At 34.8% G+C, this 20,226-nt stretch overlaps 1 protein-coding gene and 2 long non-coding RNA genes across 4 annotated transcripts; all 3 read left to right on the top strand.

Moving 5' to 3' along the window:
• The first annotated feature begins 789 nt into the window (after window positions 1-789).
• On the top strand, window positions 790-2,416 carry LOC106453825 (pinoresinol reductase 1). Its single transcript, XM_048772385.1, has 4 exons — window positions 790-1,177; window positions 1,405-1,645; window positions 1,777-1,980; window positions 2,117-2,416. The coding sequence occupies exons 1-4, from the start codon at window positions 830-832 to the stop codon at window positions 2,275-2,277; spliced, it is 954 nt and encodes a 317-aa protein (XP_048628342.1). The 5' UTR covers window positions 790-829; the 3' UTR covers window positions 2,278-2,416.
• Window positions 2,417-6,316: 3,900 nt separating this feature from the next.
• Window positions 6,317-7,285, top strand: LOC125597923. 2 transcript variants are annotated; one of them, XR_007332059.1, is made up of 3 exons: window positions 6,324-6,367; window positions 6,606-6,758; window positions 6,912-7,285. It is a non-coding gene; the product is annotated as an uncharacterized LOC125597923 (long non-coding RNA). The 2 variants fall into 2 exon arrangements; XR_007332060.1 differs by lacking the exon at window positions 6,606-6,758 and having other exon boundaries at window positions 6,317-6,367.
• Window positions 7,286-12,398: 5,113 nt separating this feature from the next.
• LOC125597921 lies at window positions 12,399-14,155 on the top strand. The gene is made up of 4 exons (XR_007332058.1): window positions 12,399-12,622; window positions 12,696-12,803; window positions 12,920-12,961; window positions 13,034-14,155. It is a non-coding gene; the product is annotated as an uncharacterized LOC125597921 (long non-coding RNA).
• The last annotated feature ends 6,071 nt before the right edge of the window (window positions 14,156-20,226 follow it).

Here is a 20,226-nt window from a genome sequence, read left to right on the forward strand (position 1 = left end):
TCTTGTAATTACTTGAAAATGATGAGGATGAGAGAGTAAAAATGTCATTTTCGAAAAAAAATAAAAAAAATTGATGGCATTTTCGTGAATTATATGAACTTGTGAGGTGAAAAGGGTAAAACTAATTTCTAAAAAAAAAGGAAGTTAGTTTTGTGTTTGACTTTGAGTTGTAGGTCAATTTTGCAAAAAGCCCAGAAAAATATATCAATATTTTTCCGCTAAAGATTATAAAGCTTAAAAATTTATATTTTCAAATGAATTGCTTTAAGACACTACAAAACTGCTGTCTTACAAAAACCACTACATATAACTAGGATACATACAATGTCAAATACATTTTGAACATAAACAAATTTCAGTGCTTTTATGTAACCACAATGAATGTTTATAATCCAATGATAAGCTTTTTCACATCACATTATATCTCAAGTATCATATATAAATACGTATATATAAGTTATATTTTTAATTTTATAACCCAATTCCACACTATATGTTACTAACTGTGTATAACATAACATTAATTCATTCATAAGATGCAAACTGTATGTTTCTTTAACATGACATTAATTCGTTAAAAACATATCTCTCCTAAACAAATCGTATGTTTCGTTTACATATCATTCATTAAAAAAATATTCAGCTGAAAAGTATTAATTTATTTTATAGGCGTCATATCTACCCTCAATAACTTTACTTACAATGCATACAATAATCCATTAGATGTACATACATATATCTATATATACACATATATATGTTTCGACCCATATATATATACAGAAGCGAGCGAGAGACTTCTACCAAACACAAAATCAAGAAAAACGAAATGGGAGGGATCAAAAGCGGCGAGAAAACGCGCGTTTTGGTGGTGGGAGCGACGGGTTACTTAGGGAAGAGAATCGTGAGGGCGTGTTTGGCTGAAGGTCACGAAACTTATGTTTTGCAGCGGCCAGAGATTGGTCTAGACATCGAGAAAGTCCAACTCCTTTTCTCATTCAAGAAACTAGGTGCTCGTCTCGTCGAGGCTTCTTTCTCCGACCACCAAAGCCTCGTATCAGCCGTGAAACTCGTAGACGTCGTTGTCTCCGCCATGTCGGGCGTTCACTTCCGTAGCCATAACATCCTTGTCCAGCTTAAGCTCGTTGAAGCCATCATAGAGGCTGGTAATGTCAAGGTGAGATTAAGATTGGTGGGCTGAGAAAAATTAAAAAACTGCTGATAAGTTTGTTGTTTTTAACTTTTTACGTTTCTAATAACATGCTTAAATAGAAAACTTAACCTAATATTTCAAACAAATCAAAAGTGTGTTAATTTGATAAAACATTTCATTGTAGTACTTTGGATGGGTGTCTATTATATTTTATTTTTAAATAATAAGATTGATAAAAATAATTGTTTCAGCGGTTTTTACCATCTGAGTTTGGTATGGATCCACCACGTATGGGACATGCTTTACCACCAGGACGAGAAACGTTCGACCAAAAAATGGAAGTGCGTCATGCTATTGAAGCTGCCGGAATACCTTACACTTACGTTGTTGGCGCTTGCTTCGCCGCATATTTTGCCGGAAACTTATCTCAGATGGAAACTTTACTCCCTCCAAAGAAAAAAGCTAATATATATGGAGACGGAAACGTAAAAGGTAAAAATCATTACTACCTCCAAAGAAAAACTTTACTCTTCTAAGTGTGGTCATTAATTAGTTCTTAGATTTGAATGATTAACCTCATAAGTTTCTAAAGCAATCAATCTTTAATGGTGTTATCTTCGTAGTGGTGTTCGCTGATGAAGACGATATCGCAAAATACACCGCAAAAACACTAGACGATCCACGAACAGTGAACAAAACCGTGTATATCAGACCTCAGGACAACGTTCTCACTCAAAATGAATTGGTTAAAATTTGGGAAAAGCTAACCGGAAACGAATTGGAGAAAACCAATATTGCTGCAAAAGACTTCCTTGCCAACATTGAACGTAAGTCCACTAATAATGTAACATAGTATATAAACTATATATCATTTTCAGCTACACGTGCTTAATAGACTAGGCTTTATGTCCGTTTAAAACATAAAGCCCATTAAATGTTAATTAATTTGTTATATTAATGTAGACATGGAGATTCCACATCAAGCAGGGATAGGACATTTTTATCATATCTTCTATGAAGGATGTCTCACTGATCACAAAGTCGGAGAAGATGAAGAAGCGTCAAGTCTCTATCCGGATGTCAAGTACAAGCGTATGGATGATTATTTAAGAATGTTCCTCTGATTACAATTTGGTCAAAATCATATCTATGATAAATATGCATATCATAAGTTTGAAGTTCTTATATTCATGTATTTTCGTGTTACTCAAAGTGCAATGTACTCATTATGCAACAAATATATATGATCTCTTCTTTTCTTAACAACCATACCAGAACAACAACAAAAACTGATTACGTTCAAACGTTGAAAGGATGAAAACTGAATCACAATACTAAAAGTAGAATAACTAGAGCAGGGAGAGTGTCCACCTCAGATTAAAAAATCAACCAATCATAGAAATCCTTTCTGCCATGTCATTAGTGATTGTCTGATTTCGTTGGCTTCTTTGGACTCAGCTTTTGTTTCATCTTTCGGTTGGGCTTTTACAAAACTTTTTATCGAGCCCATTGAAGTATTAAGGTTTTTTTATCTTCTCACTTTCTCCGTTCATATGTTAGCAGTAGATTTTTCCAGAACCTAAAGCTATAACCTCAATGTAACATCTCAACCGTGCATTAAATGAACCTTGCATTAAACGTCCCAACCTTTGCTTTAGATCAAAGCCAATGAATCAACGAATCACTATTCAACTTCCCTAATTCCCCTCTCCCAGGTTAAATATATATACGACATCGCCGTATGAATCCCTAAAGCTGCTCAAATCAAACGCCCCCTCTCACGCGTGTATCCATCGAAGAATTCTTCTGCAAATCTGCAATGACCTAGGGCGCAAGGTAACTTTTTCCTCTCACAATGTTTATGATGAGTTTTGTTTGGTAAGATTAATGCGCTTACTGCTTCTTTTGGTGTGGATTTTGACCGAACCTAATTCATTGTCTAATTCTCAGGCTTTTTTATTAACTCTAGACTATATCTAATTTATTGTCTGGCTATACGAACCAAAGGACTTTGGTGACCAATCAGCCGATCACAATTGGTCATATCAGTTTATTTTTTTTTTGCTTTGTAGACAATTAAGAGAAGGAGCAGAAATGTGCTCACTTTTGTGTCTGCTTACTATGCAACTAAAAATTATTGCAATACTTTCATTACTTTCTTATGGGATGATGATATGAAGCTTTTATTTTATTTTCACACTCTAGCTTCTGCTTTTTGAAACTTCGTGTTGTGGCTTTTGTGAAACGTAGTTAGCTCATGTCTTGGACGCTGTGTCACAAAATCTTGCAACATTATGTTATAATTTCACTATGTATTTATACTGTTGCGGTCAAAGGTCTCAGTGGTACTTTGTACCATAATAGTTTAACTTTTGATTGTATTGGAGTATGCTTGCTTGAAGAAATCAAGAAGAAAAAGAGTTTACAAGGATTAAGGATTTTAAAGGTGGCAAAGAGGATAAGTGTCGCTCCAAGAGATGACCATGCCAACAGCCATATAAGTACAAAACCGGTCAGAGCTAGAGTTCTTGAACAGCATGATGATCTTTTCAAACTTGGCCGTGCATTGGCGTTTCTACTACCGCATTTGTAAGTAAAATGAGTCTACATATTTGAACACTAAGTATACAAAACAATTATTCTGATACCTATTTTCATACTCTCTTTGTTTGGGATATAAACTGTCAGTATGTTGAGAGCGCGAATAATTCCTGAGGCTGACAAGAAAGAATGTCTGTAAAAAGCGTGTGAGGATAAGTGGTTTGTTTGATTAGCGTAGTGTGTCCTAGATTGGAATAAATTATTCTTTTGTTTCTTCAGATGGAGTTTCATAACACAACTACCAAAAGAAAATGTTGAAGATGTTGAGGTGATAAAAGAGGCGAAGGCATACAAAGCATCTTGAGAAAATAGTGACCAAGGGGAAGGAGTTTCTGAAGCATCAGAGGTTTCCTCTGTATTAATGGAGAAGGTCAAATGAATTAAGAATGGTTTACCATCAATCTAAAGTCTCAAGAGATTATTTTGCCAAAGCTAACTCTTTAGGTGTACTTTTTAAGGTTGCTGGTCTGATACCAATATCTCGAGGAGGATGACGATGTGTCTATCAACATTGGCAAAGGCTGGCTTCTTTTCACAGGTATATAGACATTATATATCCTCCACTTTCTTTCGCGTCTGATACTAAATTTCTAAAGTTGCAACGCTTTGAATGCAGATAACACAAGGATTGACATGGAAAGAAACACATGATGAAGTTACAGCTGCCGCGATGTACATGAAAGACACACTTGCTGCTGAAGGATTTCAACAAACAATCAGCTGTCTCTCCAAAGAAAAAGGCAAATAATCATCCCCTTCATGGGATTTTAATCTTTAAAGTTCATTTGTTAATTGATTTTTGTATTGTATCTGGTTTCTCAACAGAGGGAAGAATTGTAGTGTATGATACTTGCGGGTTGGGAAGAAAATGCAACAAAATAAAAATCAACAAGGAAAAAAAAAGAGTGCTCTGGTGTCTGCGCAGGAAGGTAATGACAACCCCATCGCTGATATGCTGGGAGCTGCATCTGTAACAACAAATACCTCTCATGATGTGTAGATTGGTGTTCCTATGACCAGCATAAGGCTTGATTGATAGGCATGGGATGGTTGAAAAAAACAGAGGCGAGGTAGCTCTGCCAAGTGCTCGACCTGTTGTTCCCGAAATGACTGCGGAGTGCGGAGAAGCTAACAGTTCTGGAACATGGGCTCTCTGACATGCATTGAGTAAAATCTCAAGTAATGGAGTCTATGACCCTCATGTCAACTCCCACAAACTACACCAGAGCTTTTTTAAATTTCGCATATTAATGAATTATGACTCAAAACTCATTACTACCGTCCGTCATGTTAGTGTATGTGTTTTGTTTTCAAAATTTTGTATCTAATCAACTAAGCTCTGTTTTTCAAAAAAAAAATTTAGAACATGTTTAAAATTAGTCTTCGGATTAATAGAATAACTTACATCCCATTAGATCAATACGAATGCTCATCCCAGTAATAATCTCATTTTCCTCCTCAGTACCTATCACAATCACCAAAATCTTCTCCACCAACAAAGTTTACAGCTAATACGTAATAGGCAAATAACCTCCTAAATTGTATATGACTTATTATCTTCAAACCAAATTTCATTTCAATACAACTACACATTATTAAACAATATAGCTCAACTTCAAAGATGTAACCACATTTACCATCATATAATTTCCCTTCTCCAGAACTAAGCCAGTTTCCGGTGAGTTCCAATTACTAAATAAATAAACTAAACTTTAACACAATTAGTGAGTTAATTTACAGTATAAACAATAATATTTAACACTCAAATATGTAATAAATTAGATTAGTAGTAAAATATATTCAAAAGATATACAGCCTCTGTTTTTTGAAAAAATATAAGTTTTAATATTTTTCATACATATTAAAATATATTAAATATTAATTATCTATGCATAAACTTTATAATTAAATATATCTCAAAAATTTAACCAATAAAATTACATTTTATATTATGTTTTAAATTAATGTTTAGTTAATTTCTAACTCATACACATTACATCTATAATTTGAAATAAAGAACGCACAAAAAACTATGAGTTCTAACATTTCAAATTTACTAGACAAAGAATATAATATAAATAGTTTTAAATTTTTATAATAAATTCTAATGTATATATGTACATTTATATTCAAATAAAAACTGTAATAGAAAAATAATTAAATTATAGAACAAAAAATCCCGGGCGTAGCCCGGACAAACAACTAGTACAAATAAATGAGGAACATCTTTTTCTCCAAAAATGAGATGCATTAGAAAATGGGAAAATACAGATTTCAATACTATAAGGCAACCAATTAATAAAAGAATAAAAGAGAAAATTGGAAAAAAGAGACACTTTTAACTAAGATTTGTCCCAATAGAATTTGTAGAAGATTATTTAGGTAACTAAGATTTATATTCTCTTTAATACCATTATATCCTTCAATTAACTTAATTAATCTTAATATTTTGTAATTGATTAAGTTTTATTAAAAAGGGAAAAATAAAAACAGAAAAAAGAATATTAATAGAAATCCACGAAAGAGTTAAAACAATTCGTTTAACCCTAATTTCCTTTTCCCTTTCATCTTCTTCTCCAACGTACCTTCAACCCCTATCAATGGTGATTTAAGGTGAGCAGAGAATACTTGTTTCTTTATCGGAAATCATCAATTATTTCGTCTCTAATCTCGTTTTCGTCTTTCCTCCTTTTTATTTCGTCTCTAATGGTGATTTGTTCTCTACGATTTCGTCAGACAGTCTCTTCTTTCTCTTCGCTTCACACTCTGTATCATCAGTAGATAGTGAATGTGTTTTTATGTTACAGTATGAGTTATTTTGGTTCTAATGAAATTGATGATTGTTGTTTAGGTCATGTCGGTGATGATATGTTACAGTCACGTCTTTACCCACCTCCTCTGTTGTGATTATTCGTTTTGGCCAAAGATTGAGCTTATATTTTGGTATTAGCTCAGTGATTCTCGAGGGGCTATCTCTTTTATTAGGAGTTACCTTCTAATCAAGGTCTTCCTTATCAATATTGATGACATGACATCTGGATTTCCATTTTATATTTTACATGAGTGACTTGCTTGAATATACTTTCGTGGATAAACTGAGATTCTTTAATTTTCATATTCTCAAGTGCTAAAACAGGTTGGTGTTGGTTTTCTACAGGTTCTTCTGTCTATATGTTCATTGCTGACAGATCCAAACCCTGATGATCCTTTGGTTCCAGAAATAGCTCACACCTACAAGACAGACCGGTGTCAAGTACGAGAGCACTGCCCGATCGTGGACCCAGAAGTATGCAATGGGACAATGATGATTGTCAATAATAATCTCACAAGTACATTGCGCATTGTCTAAGAATATGAGAAATAAGATCGAAAAAAACTGAATGTGGTGTTTGCTTGGTTGCTTTATTAGTTCTATCATCTTAATCAGTGTGTTGGTGTACATGAGCTTTATATTGAGACATTTTGAGAACTTGCAATGCTTTAAAGCCAATAATTGGCTATTATGATTATGATGAGTCAGTATTAACGACATTATGGTCCACCCCGTAATCTTCACACACCATGATCTTGAGCTGCTTCAACGTAGCAGTAGTTTCTAATGTTACCATTCGACAACGTCTTTCTTTGTCAACCACGAAACTCCACTCATCACTGCAACTAGACATCCATTCACCAGATTTAACATAGATTAGAATCATGTTGTATTGATAGAGAAAAGAGATGACTATGTTGATCAAGAAGAGAGAAACACAAACAACGAAGAGAAAAGATCGTGGGAGAAGGAGAAAAACGTGGGAGATAATATTCTATGAGATATTTAGGGAAGATTTAGTTTAGATTTAGGAAACTTCTTTAACAGAATATGGAAGTTTCCATATTTTTACGATTTGCGTAGAATATGTACACTACATAACCAGAACACCGTATAGGAGGTGAAAAATGTATTCTTCATGTAGGCGTCATATAAGGTAAAAGGCAGAACAAGTTATGTCAAGTATATCATTGAGTTGTGGCTATATGTCGTTATCAAACTGTAGGTTGACCGCATACATCTTTCTTGATTATAACGTAATTGATTCTATATGTGCTAGAATATACAAGAAATGTTAGTTTACGGTATATATCCTTGATATATCTATGTTTAAAACTTAAAATCAAACATATAAACTAGATAGATTACCAGAATGAGTTTTCTAACTGTACCTAGAAGATAAAATAAAATATGATTCCAATTTTTGTAAAAAAAGTTTAAACATATATATTGTCATACTTATGTTTCCAATAGTTTTCATATTTTTGTACATTTTTAAAATGTAATTTACTATTTTCCCATTAAAGAAGGGGGTAATACATGTCCAAAATTGGTAAAAATATGAGAAATCTTATTGTGACAAACAAAAGTTCAAAGTGTCCCATTTTTTCAATTCTCCCTTAATAAAATCTGTATGTAGAGCCTACTAATAACCTTTTACTAGGATAAGACATGCGCTTTGCGCAGGTTAAAAATTTATATGAAAATTATTTAAGAAATATCGTATGGAAAATAAAATTTATATTATTGATCGAATTAATATTTCTGGCCCTTAAATAATTTTTTAATTTTTTTTTGTTAATTACATAATTTGTTTACTAGTGAACTGATCTTATTTTTAAAATATTTTAGGTCAAAAATTATTTATCGCATAAAAACCTAACGTTTAGGCCGGAGAATATCATGCCTACTATTTGGTTAATGAAACTATGACAGCTCGGTTTTATATTATGATTAGCAATTTAAATTTTAATTATGGTTATGATAAGTTTACGTTCACGTGCCAATCCTATCTATCTTCGATATTTTTCTCTTTTTTGTGTCATTTTGGTTTTGCTCGATATAAATATTGATTTTTGAGTTTATTCTCATTTCTTTCTTTTTTTTTTGGCCTGAGATTTAGAAAATGTTTAAGATTCAAAATTATTAAATAGATACATACTTAGGTTAAGATAGACGTCTTGTATATTAAATAACTAAGAAATCAGTTACTATTATGTAATAAATTGGCTTGCACATATAAATCAAAGATATGAAGTACATATATATATATATATATATATATATATATACATAGACACCTATTAAAATAAAATTATTTATTTATATGATTTTATTATTGTTGTATCTTATTATAGAAAAAAAATTAAACATTGATCACAAAAGTTTATGTGAGATTTTTAACAGTTTTAGTAATTTATACTCGTTTTGAAAAATTCAAAATATAACATATAAAAAAATCTAAAATTTTAATATATGATTAATGTAATTGTGTAATTTATTTTAAAAATTAAGAATTAAACAAAAATTATAGAAAGTATAGAGTTATTAGCAAATCTTCATTATTTAAAATCATTAATTACTATATATATCAGAATAACATTAGGTAATTCCGTAGGTTTTATTTAAGGAAAATAATATATAATAAATTTCAATTTGATAAATAAATGGTCTATAATGGACATACTATATAATATAACGTTCCCTAGCAATTTAATTTTGAACTAACAAAATTCTCAATTGATTTTCAAACTTCAACATGATATTTTTTTAATTAGTACAAACTACATGTTCTAAACTTTTTAAATGTTTCTCTATTAATATATATAGGATGTTAAATATTTGATCATTAATTTTTAACATAATAATTTTAACAGTTTTAGTAATTTTTTCGTTTTTAAAAATTCAAAATATAACATATACGAAATCTATATTTTAATTTTATAGTTTATATGACTGTTTAATTTATTTTAATAATATAAAATTAAACAAAAAATGATGGATGAGATATAAAATATTATCAAATCTTTATTATTAGAATCACTAATTGTCATATATATATTAGTCATATTTGGTAATCTCGTAGTTTTTATTTAAGGAAAGAAAAGAAAATAGTAAGTGTACACTTTAATTAATTTTATGATTAGTTTAATGAAAAGTATAATATATGCTTAATTGGACCAAATTATTTTATAAGGATTTTGAATTTCATTCTGGTGATGACACGTGGCTACACTTAAAGATTGTAATGTTTCTTAATTAATATATAAAGGATATATGTTAGTGTTTAATTCTGTAATTGCAAAGTGTTACTTTATAGATTCAAAAATTATTAAAAATATATTAATTGTAAAGTTGTGTTTAATACGAATTCGGCACATACGTATTGAAGACACAATTCGATGGTGGGTGTTTAAAAGACACTTGTTTAATGATTAAAAAGTAACTACAAAAGACTAAAATATCGTAAGAGATGATCAACTCGGCAAGAACAAGATTAGCTATGTACACCCTAATCTTTTACCGACTTGTGTGCATTTTTGAATGTCTTTTCTTCATCCTTTACATTCTCCTTTTATAGCTGACTGCCTTCCTTATTTTCTCCAAATCTATTCTCTTGCCGAGTTCAATTACCTTGATGGATCTTGTTCGGAGGATGTAATCTATCTCCAACAAATTGTTGTAACTTTGTTAGTGAGTAAGTGTAAATGATAGCAAGCCAGGACACATAAAGAATCAACCTCCATTTTTCCTTTTTTTTCAGCCAGTGGATGAAGCCATGGAGGCTGCCATAGCGCCATCTTCGGTCGGGCTCTTGTATTTTTTTTCTTCTCTTTTATGTCTAGTTTTTTATGCATGTAGATGTTTTGATGCAAATGCGTCTTATGTCAGAACTATTTGATTCTGGGTGATTGTGGTGCTTGTGGTCCCATATCTTTTTGATATTTTGAGTGGGTTTGTCTCCAATTACCAACTTAATTTTTTCTGATCAAGATCTTGTGACAAATATGTCTTTCGCCGGATTCTAATCTTGTGGGGTCTAGCGAGTCTTCTAGCTTCAATAGTCTATTTTCAGTTTGGTTTCCGCCTGGTTCGATCTATCCCCTTCTCATCTCATCAAAATATAGTTATCTTCAATGTGCTTCTATTCATGTATTTTTTTTTTAAATTCCGAGATCGGTAACTGTTCGATTTTTTATGAAATCCATTGATTATTTTTGTTTTCGGTTCCGTTCAGGTAACATGGTTAGGAACTGGGTAATATCCCTTAAATTTCTGTTCCAATTTGTTTCTGGTTCATTTTCAGTTTTCTAGGTAACTTAGATAAATTTAAATATTTCGAATAAAAACTGTTTGGGTAATTCAATTCTTTCAGAATAATTTTAAATATTTTGGATAAAAATAGTCAGATAAGTTTTTTTTCTCGGTAGTTCGGTTTATAAGTAGTATTTAAAAAATATTTGGTAATATTCAAATTAAATAGAATTGACATTTTAAAATATATAAATTGTATTTTAGATATTCCGATGTCCATTCGGTTATGGTTTGGTTTCTGTTTTTTTTTTTTTGGTTTTATAAATATAGAAACAACTCTTTTATTTGTGAACATCAGTCTGGTTCTGGATTCATTCTTTTTGTTCGGTTCCAGTTTGGTTTTTGATTCTCGGTTTATATGCACATACTTTTTATGAAGCATTAGTTTAACACGTTGAAAGGTATTGTGTGCTTCTATGGAGGAGGACTTCATTTCTGTTGTTTGGATATCTGCTTCTTCAGTAATTGTTATGTGGAATGATTTCTACGACCTTTGAAGTATGCTATTCCAAAAACAAGAACAAAATATTAACAATTTTAATGCAGACATGACGATATATAACAGGAAAAAACAGGAAAAATAACTACTAATTAAGGACAAATATAGAAAACAAAACATGTATATATATTGTCCGACTGGTGACCATTCTGGAAACAAGAGGAACAAATAGAAAATGAACGAATAGGAATAAAATTGTAGGAATGAAAATGAATGGTTGTTCCATCCCATATTTAACAAGGAATCATTTTGGCTCTAAATGGTGACCAATGGTAATCATTAAAACAAGCAAAACAATATATAGTTGTAAATTAGTTAAATTGGACGATCATAACACCCCCCACATTAGGCCTGAGACTTATTATCCGATATCTGGATTCGATCCGAGATCTGCTCCGGATCCGCTTCGAAAATAGGATATCTGGGGTGCCCAGATCCGAATCCGGATAGTAAAATCTTGGATCCGTCCAAACCGAATCCGAATATCTTAATTTTTAGGTCCAGATATCCGGATCCGGATCCGTATTTTTAAAACATTAAATTTTTAATTTAATTAATATTTATATTTGATATATTAATATTTTTACATGAATTAATCTCATAATATTATATTTTAGTTTTTACAATATGTTTAGCAAGTCTCTCCAAACCGGAGACAAACACTTTTCACTATGAATCAAATAGATTACAAGCCTCGCACTAGTTGCGTGTTCTATGGACGATTATATGTTTATGTGTCTAACAATGAGAGCCTAGACACCTATTTATACAAAATTGTCTAATGTGATTTCTTGTTGTAAATGGAATAACATGTTTATCCTAAGTTTATAAGGTTTTATAAAAAAATTTGGATAAGGATGAAACTAACCAAATCTTTTTAATTCTTCAGGTCTTGTACGAAGCTCAGTAGCCGGCCAGAATGACCCAAGAGACATCAAGGCCTCACATTCTCCATCTTGACTCTTTGGTCATTCCTTGGCTTCTCGGTTTCTCCATCTCTCTCTCTCTCTCTACGAAAAGAAACCCAAAGCTCCGACGAGCTCGCCGCCTCGTTTTCTCCGACGCACCACCTGTTCCTCGACACCGTCTTTATGGGAGACGTATGCGTTCTCCGATCCTTGCTTCTCTTCTCTTTTTGAACACTTCCTCTCTTCGATTCTCTGTGAACAGACAAGATCCCAACATCACCGCCGCTTGTCTTCACCGGTGTTAGCTTCCACCGCCTCCACCATTAAAATCTCAGGTTTCGTTTGCTCTCTCTTGTCTGTGTCCTTAGACATTTGAACAAAACCCTAACCTTTGATTTCTATTTCCAGCTCGTCCCTTGATGAATTCAGCTTGACTTCTGTGATTCTCCGGTGACAAAGTTCCTCTTGCACACCAACCTCACAACATAACCGAACCAGACTTGTCAAAGCTCAAAGGTATCTCCTTTTGCTTTGACTTCTTCCACTTTGATAAGTGTCTTAAGCCCCCTTTGTAACCTGTAATGAAATTCCTTAGCTAAATGATTAAACATATCTCCTTGTTTAATTTCCAGCTCATGGTGTCGACGTCTCTTCACCACCGTTGCTTCCTTTAGGTAACAGACACAATTGTTTCTTCAATTTATTTAAGAACTTAAACCTGTAAACTAATAGCTTTAAGTTTACAGCTTTGTTGTAGACGTTTCCTCGCTGCAACCATACGACTTCAGGCAATCTTCTGAACTCATCTTTTACCAAGCTTTATAAATTCCTGTCAAACCATCAGTTTGCTTTTCCTGAAACTGATTCCTTCTTTTGTGGCCTTTCCGCGAGGTGAACAACTCGACAGCCTTGTCACCTGCAGCCACATGAGACCTACTAAGGCAGAACCTTGAGGATCTCCAAGCATTTCTCGAACTTCTGTCCAGGTACACACTTAGTTAGGAAAACCTCCGGATTGATAGATGTGTGAATCTTATAAACCGTAACGTCACCAGCCTCAGTTACGTCTCTCATAAAGTGTAGTCTAGTATCTATATGCTTAGTCCTTTCATGGAATCCTCCATTCTTAGCTAAGTGTATATCACTTTGAGAATCAGGCAACACTCTCACATCGTCTTGCTCAAATCCAATTTGCTAACAAACCTTTTAGCCATAGTGCTTCTTTAAAAGCTTCGGCTAAGGCCATATATTCTGATTCTGTCGTTGATAGTGCGACAATATGTTGGAGACCTGATCTCTATAGCTTATTATGTTGCCTCCGAGTTGAAACACATATCCTGTAACAGATCTTCTTCTATCCAAATCGGTTGCATAGTGTGCGTCACATAACCCTCGTACTTTGAAATCTTCTCCTTTAGTAAACAATAGGTCTGAATCTAGAGCTCCTCGTAGGTATCTCATCACCCACTTAACAACTTCCCAGTGTTGTCTTCCTTGCTTGCTCATGTAACGTCTGATCAAGCCCACTGTGAAACATAATTTCGGTCTAGATCCCACCATTGCGTACATCAAGCTTCCAACCGCTGATGCGTGTGGTACTTTCCTTATGATACTCGCTTACATGTCTTCTTCTTCTTGTGTCAAACTTTTAAGTTTAAATTGTGGTCCGACAGGAGTAACCACTGCTCTGCTCTTTGCCATGTTAAAAGTTTCCAGAACCTTCTATAAATACTTTCTTTGCGATAGCTTTAGAGTTCATTTCTTCATGTCTTTAATAATATCCATCCCAAGTATTCTTGAAGCTGCTCGAAGGTTCTTCATCTCAAACTCTTTCTTCACGCTATCTTTGATTCTCTTAATTTCTTTAGAATCCTTTGATGCTATCAACATGTCATCGAGGGGTCGTATGCGCTTCTGTCGTATGAGATAAATCCGAACCTTTCATGTAGAGACAAGGGTCGTATGCACTTCTGTCGAAGCCTTTTTGTTTCATGAAGCTGTCGAATATTCTATTCCATTGTCCTGGTGATTGTTTTAATTTGTAAAGAGATTTCAACAAGAGACAAACTTGATCTTCTTTCCCCTTCTCAACGAAACCTTCTGGTTGTGCCATAAAAATCTCCTCGTCCAACGTTCCGTATAAGAAAGCTGTTTTCACGTCCAGTTGTTCTAAATCAAAATCGTAATTTGCAACAAGTGACAACATAATTCTGATCGACACGTGTTTCACCACTAGAGTAAACACCTCTGTGTAATTGATCCCTTCAACTTGTGAAAACCCCTTAGCTACTAATATAGCTTTACATCTCTGCTTCTCAACTTCAGGAATGCCTTCTTTCAGCTTGAAGACCCACCCACTTGCTGCCAATGATCTTCTTATTCTCTGGTTTTTCAACCAGCTTCCAAGTCTGATTTTTCTCCAAAGAGTCCATTTCTTCTTGCATTCCTTCGTTCCATAACTTCCAGATTTTACTTCTTCTTGCTTCTAAATAGAATTTAGGTTCATCCATATTTATCTCTTCTGTTGTAGCTAGAGCATAAGCCATGCAGTCTGAATCATCAAGCCTAGAAGGCTTCTTCACTTCTCTTCTGATTCTGTCTCTCGCAAGAATGTAGTTATCTAGATTTTCTCGTTAAGCTTCCATAACTTCTTCTTCACTTTCCGAGCTTAAGGATTCGGTTTCTTAGTTTTCTGATGCTGGAGAAACTCCACCTTGAACTGTATCCTCTGTGTCTTCGTCAGTAACTACATTTGAAGGTCCTTATCAGCATTGGATTGAACATTACTTTCTTTGTTCTCTTCTTCATCTCGCTGATTCCTTTGATATCTTTAAATATATCTTCTTCATTAAAGATCACGTTTCTGCTTACTGAACATCTTAGCTCTTCTGGTAGTCAAATCCGATAGCCTTTAGTCCCCTTAGGATATCCCATGAAAACTCATTTCATTGCTCTTGGACTGGTTTTGGCTTGAGTCACGTGAACATATGTTGTGCATCTGAACTTCCTTAGATGGTTTAGGTCAGCTTTAGTTCCAGACCACATCTCTTCCGGTAGTTTGAAGTTAATTTCTGAACTTGGAGATCGGTTGATCAAGTAGACAGCCGTCAAAGCTGCTCCCGCCCAGAACTTTTGCTCTAAGCATGCCTCTGTCAACATACACTGAACCTTCTCCATAATCATATGGTTCATGCGTTTTGATACTCTGTTTTGTTGTGGAGTATAGACGCATGTTATGTGTCGTTTAATCCCTGCTTCCTTACACAAAGTGTCCATCTATGTATTCCAGAATTCTAATCCGTTATCTGTCCTAAGACACTTCACGTTCTTTCATGTTTCTGTCTCCATTCTGGCTTTCCATTCTTTCAAGTTCTTTAACACTTCATCCTTTAGGAAATAGATCCATACTTTCCTAGAAAAGTCATCAATTAATGTAACAAAGTAGTAGCATCCTCCTAGACTTTCAACCACCAAAGGTGAACCCCATAAATCGGAATGGATGTATTCTAGGACTTCCTTAGACGTATGCTTGCCCTTTGAAAAGCTTAACTTATGTGCTTTTCCCAAAACGCAATTCTCGCAAAACTCCAGTGTCTTCACATCCTTCTCGCTTAAGTATTCATCTTTGACTAGGATATGCATGCCCTTTAGACTCATATTTCCAACTCTAGAGTGCCATCTCTTAGTCAGATTGATATCCGGCCTTGCGACTGCAGCTTCACCATTCAATACCATTTCTTGTAAGTAATAAAAGCCATCACAGTATTTTCCAGAAATAACCTTCTGATCTCCTTTGTAAAACTGCACCATGAAGTCTTTGCCTTCATATGTGCATCCCATCTTCTCCAACAAACCTTAGGATATAAGGTTTCTGCCCATTGTTGGCATGTAACGCACGTTTGATCCATCATCGTTCAGGATCCGGATCTTTCCTATCCTTTTGATCTCGCTGAAAAAGTTATTTCCCATCAAAACCTTCCCTCCTTCTATGTCTTCAAGATCAAATAAAACATCTTTATTCGTAGTGATATGGAATGTGCAACTAGAATCATGTACCCACTTGTGCTTAGTAGCTTGCTGGCTAGCCACTAGTACCAATGGTTCCTTCTTTTCTTCAGCAATGATGACCGAATTTGATGGCTTCTGATTTTCTTTCTGGACACTGCTTTTTAAAGTGTCCTTCCTTGCCACACGTTCAACATTCTTTAGAGAACTTAGGTCTTGATTTTAATCTGTTTTTGCTCTTAGATCTAGCTCTCCAAGTCTTGTCGTTCTTCTTCTCACCTCTGCCTCTATTTTCGCCAGCAAACAGCCCCTCCGAGTTACCTTTAGACTTGTTAAGAAGTCCCTTCTCCCTTAATTCAACTTCCTTAGAATAAGCCGAGCTTGTAACATCACGGACCGTTAAAGTCTCTTTTCCGCTGCCGTATTTTAAAGGATCAACGAGAGACTCATATTACTTAGGTAAGATGATTAAGATCTGAATAGCTTGATCTTCTTCACTGATCTTAATATCTAGACTTGCTAGATCAGCCCCAAGTTTCAGAAACACATCCAAATTTTCTTCAATGGTCTTGTGTTCTTCCATCCTGAAACCTGCATATATCTGCTTCATGTAGATTCGATTAGGTAACGTCTTTGTCTGATACTCCGCTTCTAGAGCCTTCCACATAGCCAATGTCGTTGGCTCATGCATGACCTTCCGTAGAATAAGATCAGACAGACACATACTGATCAAATTCTTTGTACGCAGCTCCTGGTCTTGCTCCTTAGGGTCCGGTTTAGAATCCTTCTGTTCTTCACCTTCAACATCCATAGAAGTAGAAAGAGTTTTCTCCTTAAGAACAGAACCCAAACCAACAATCTCAAGCTGACATATCATCTAATACTTCTATAGACGAAAGTCACCCTTACCATCAAACTTCTCCACTTCAAATTTCCATGAAGTTGCTTGCATCCTCTATTAACCGGTAAACTTGTTTCTCCTTTGTTTGCAGGTTTCTGTAACACGCCGTACCCGTCAAGCTTCAATACCAACGAGCTGAGTATTCTTCACCACACCATATAAGAATTCTCCTTGCTTGTTTATTGACTCTTGCCTTCGAATCTATGCACCTTGGATATCTGTTAACCTGGCTCTGATACCACTGGTAGAGAATCGACCTTGGCTGTTCTTGTAAAAAACGAATCAAACGCAAAATATGTTTGGCAAGTTCTCTCCAAACCGGTGACTAACTGTTTTCACTATGGATCGAGTAGATTACAAGCCTCGCACTAGTTGTGTGTTCTATGAGCGATTATATGTTTATGTGTCTAACAATGGAAGATTAGACTCCTATTTATACAAGATTGTGTAATGTGATTCCTTTATCCTAAGTTTATAAGATTTTATAAACTTCTTGGATACGGATGAAACTAACTCAATCTTCTTATTTCTTTAGGTTTTGTACGAAGCTCAGTAGTCGGCCCAGGATGGCCCAAGAAACATCAATGCCTCACATATGATGTAATGCGTTGAATATATATATATATATATATATATATATATATATATTGTAATTTCAAAAAATGATGTTTCTAAATTAATGCATCTACAGACTCTAACTAGTAGATAGTTTTCTTTTAACAAAAACATCTAATATACCAAACTCTTTTTTGGTGGAAACAAAATATGTTCATATTAGTGTTTTGTGCCGAGAATGAAAAAGAAAGTTGGCTAATTTGAATCTTTTCTTTCAGCTAGAAATAGTTATGCTAGAATAAGTTCTTAGATTTTAGTAAAATATGGTAAAATTGGCCATTAATTTTTGAACTTTTAGAGATAAAATATATTTACATTGCTTTCAAACCATTTTTAAAAATACAGGACAAAAATATATATGACACTTTAACCACTATAACAATTTTTAATGTTATGCCCATAAAAGTTCAAACAAATGATGGTTATGTAATTACAAGAATGTAAATTATGTAACCTAATTATATAATATGTCATGTAAATCGTTGATACAATTTTAGATGTTTAATAATACACAGAGTCTAAAGTAGGTTAAATTGTTCAAATAAGTAAAAACAATTATGGCCATTCATATATTTGATCATGCTTTTTTTTTCTTATAAAATTTTTCTTTGGCAAATCCTATCAATAACACTTGTTGGGGTCAAAATCGGTCACGACGGAATCAATGCTTGAAAGTCCGTAAAAATCAGCATGAACGTTTTTACGAAAAAGTAATCTTCGTAAAGATAACTTTACAAAGAGCCTTGCGGTAAAATCTTGTTCAAATCTCAATCGAACCACTAAATACCGATTGTCCGAAGGAAACAGACATGTATCCAATTCGGCCGCGGACAAGCTCGAGTACGGCAATCGGACCACGGACAAGCCAAGCTCGATCGATACGCGGCGACCAAGCATGCACACAGCTCGGTCGCTACGTAGCGACCGAGCGTCCGTCCCGCTCGGTCGCTACATAGAGACCGAGCTCGAGCCAAGCTCGGTCGCTACGTAGCGACCAAGCGTTCGTCCCGCTCGGTCGCTACGTAGCGACCGAGCGTGCATTCTGTTCGGTCGTTACGTAGCGACCGAACTCTTCCAAAATGTCGATACGACACCAATTCATGCATTCTCGTCTATCCTACGATGCTATATCCCGAAGACCGTAGCAAACTCAGTTCATGTCTTCCGACCATTCTAAGACATCAATCAAACTTTGCGATAAAAACCGTGGAAAGTTCGTTCTTTATCGAAAGAAGTCGTAATAAACGTTTCGAGTCGGAAGACGGCCCAAAGGGACCTAAGACACGACTCGAGGCCCAACTTACGATTTCTTAACCAAAAGCCCATAAAACGTATGACGGTTTACGCTTGGCGCGCAAGGAAGGATAAATGTCAAGTTTCCGCGGATAAATACGAAATTTTGAAGATAAATACGAAGATCGGAAAAAATAGAATATCTCCATTTTATGCTATGACGGCTTAGGGGCAGAAGTGTAAAAGCATAAACCGACCTTGGAGCTAGTATATAAGGAGTCCTAGGCGAGAGGCATGGGGAGAACTTTTTAGACTCGGAATTCTTTGCACTTAGAAACTTTAGGCTTTATTCTCGACAAGTTCGGTTTCTATGACTGGCACTCAATTACTAGACGAACTCGCCCAGGCAGTTCGGTCTCTTGTCCAGCTCTGTCAATTGAACTACGTTCGGCTTGATCCTCGAAAGGGGTACGTAGGCAGCCTTTAGCAAGGTTCAGTCCGAAATCAATCAAAAACCTTTTATGTATCTTTTTTCGTCTTTTGTTATCGAGCTGCGACTCAACTAGGTTTGAGCTTTTAGGCCGCTAGAACTAAGTAACTCGCTGACAGCCTTTGCGGCCAAAGCTTTTATGATCTCTTGTAATGATCGCAACGCTCTTACGCGGATTCGAAATAAGATCTACTGTTTTCTCTAAACTTGTTTGTTATCTTTTCATGATTTCCGCATATATTCGGTCACTTGTCGTTGGCTCTCGCAGAGATCCGGGACCTCTGGGAAATTAGGGTTTTTCTAGTTTCCTTATTTAAACGGAAATCGACAGTGCGAATTTCGGTTCCCACAGTTTGACGCTAGAAGGAGGGTTCGTAACGGATTACTCTTACTCATGGCCACAAAACGCTTGATCGAAACGATGTCTGGATATATGAAAGACAAACTCGCAGCACTGACTGCTCCTATGGCCAACCCTTACGCAAACGCCGTAGTTTTCAACAAAATCGAAAACTTAGTCGCGACCTTCCGCCACAGGAAGAGCACTAAAACAAGCTCGTGATTTCTCCCTGTAAACACGAAGGGAAACGATAAATCTTATCAAAACCCCGTAAGTTTGGCTCATTACCGAACAAAAGAAATCTCGATGCGTAAGGGTTTTACCAAAACACGTTTTCCGAAAATATTTCGGAAGG

Source organism: Brassica napus, unplaced genomic scaffold (assembly GCF_020379485.1).
Source record: "Brassica napus cultivar Da-Ae unplaced genomic scaffold, Da-Ae ScsIHWf_1584;HRSCAF=2196, whole genome shotgun sequence".
In the NCBI taxonomy this organism is placed as follows: Eukaryota; Viridiplantae; Streptophyta; class Magnoliopsida; order Brassicales; family Brassicaceae; genus Brassica; species Brassica napus.

Bases quoted from the DNA above. Each gene is read 5' to 3' on its own strand.
- LOC106453825 (XM_048772385.1), top strand. From the start codon at position 830: ATGGGAGGGATCAAAAGCGGCGAGAAAACGCGCGTTTTGGTGGTGGGA. The intron at 1,646-1,776 runs GTAAAAATCATT...TTATCTTCGTAG, and splicing joins TGGAGACGGAAACGTAAAAG to TGGTGTTCGCTGATGAAGAC. The intron at 1,981-2,116 runs GTAAGTCCACTA...ATATTAATGTAG, and splicing joins CTTCCTTGCCAACATTGAAC to ACATGGAGATTCCACATCAA.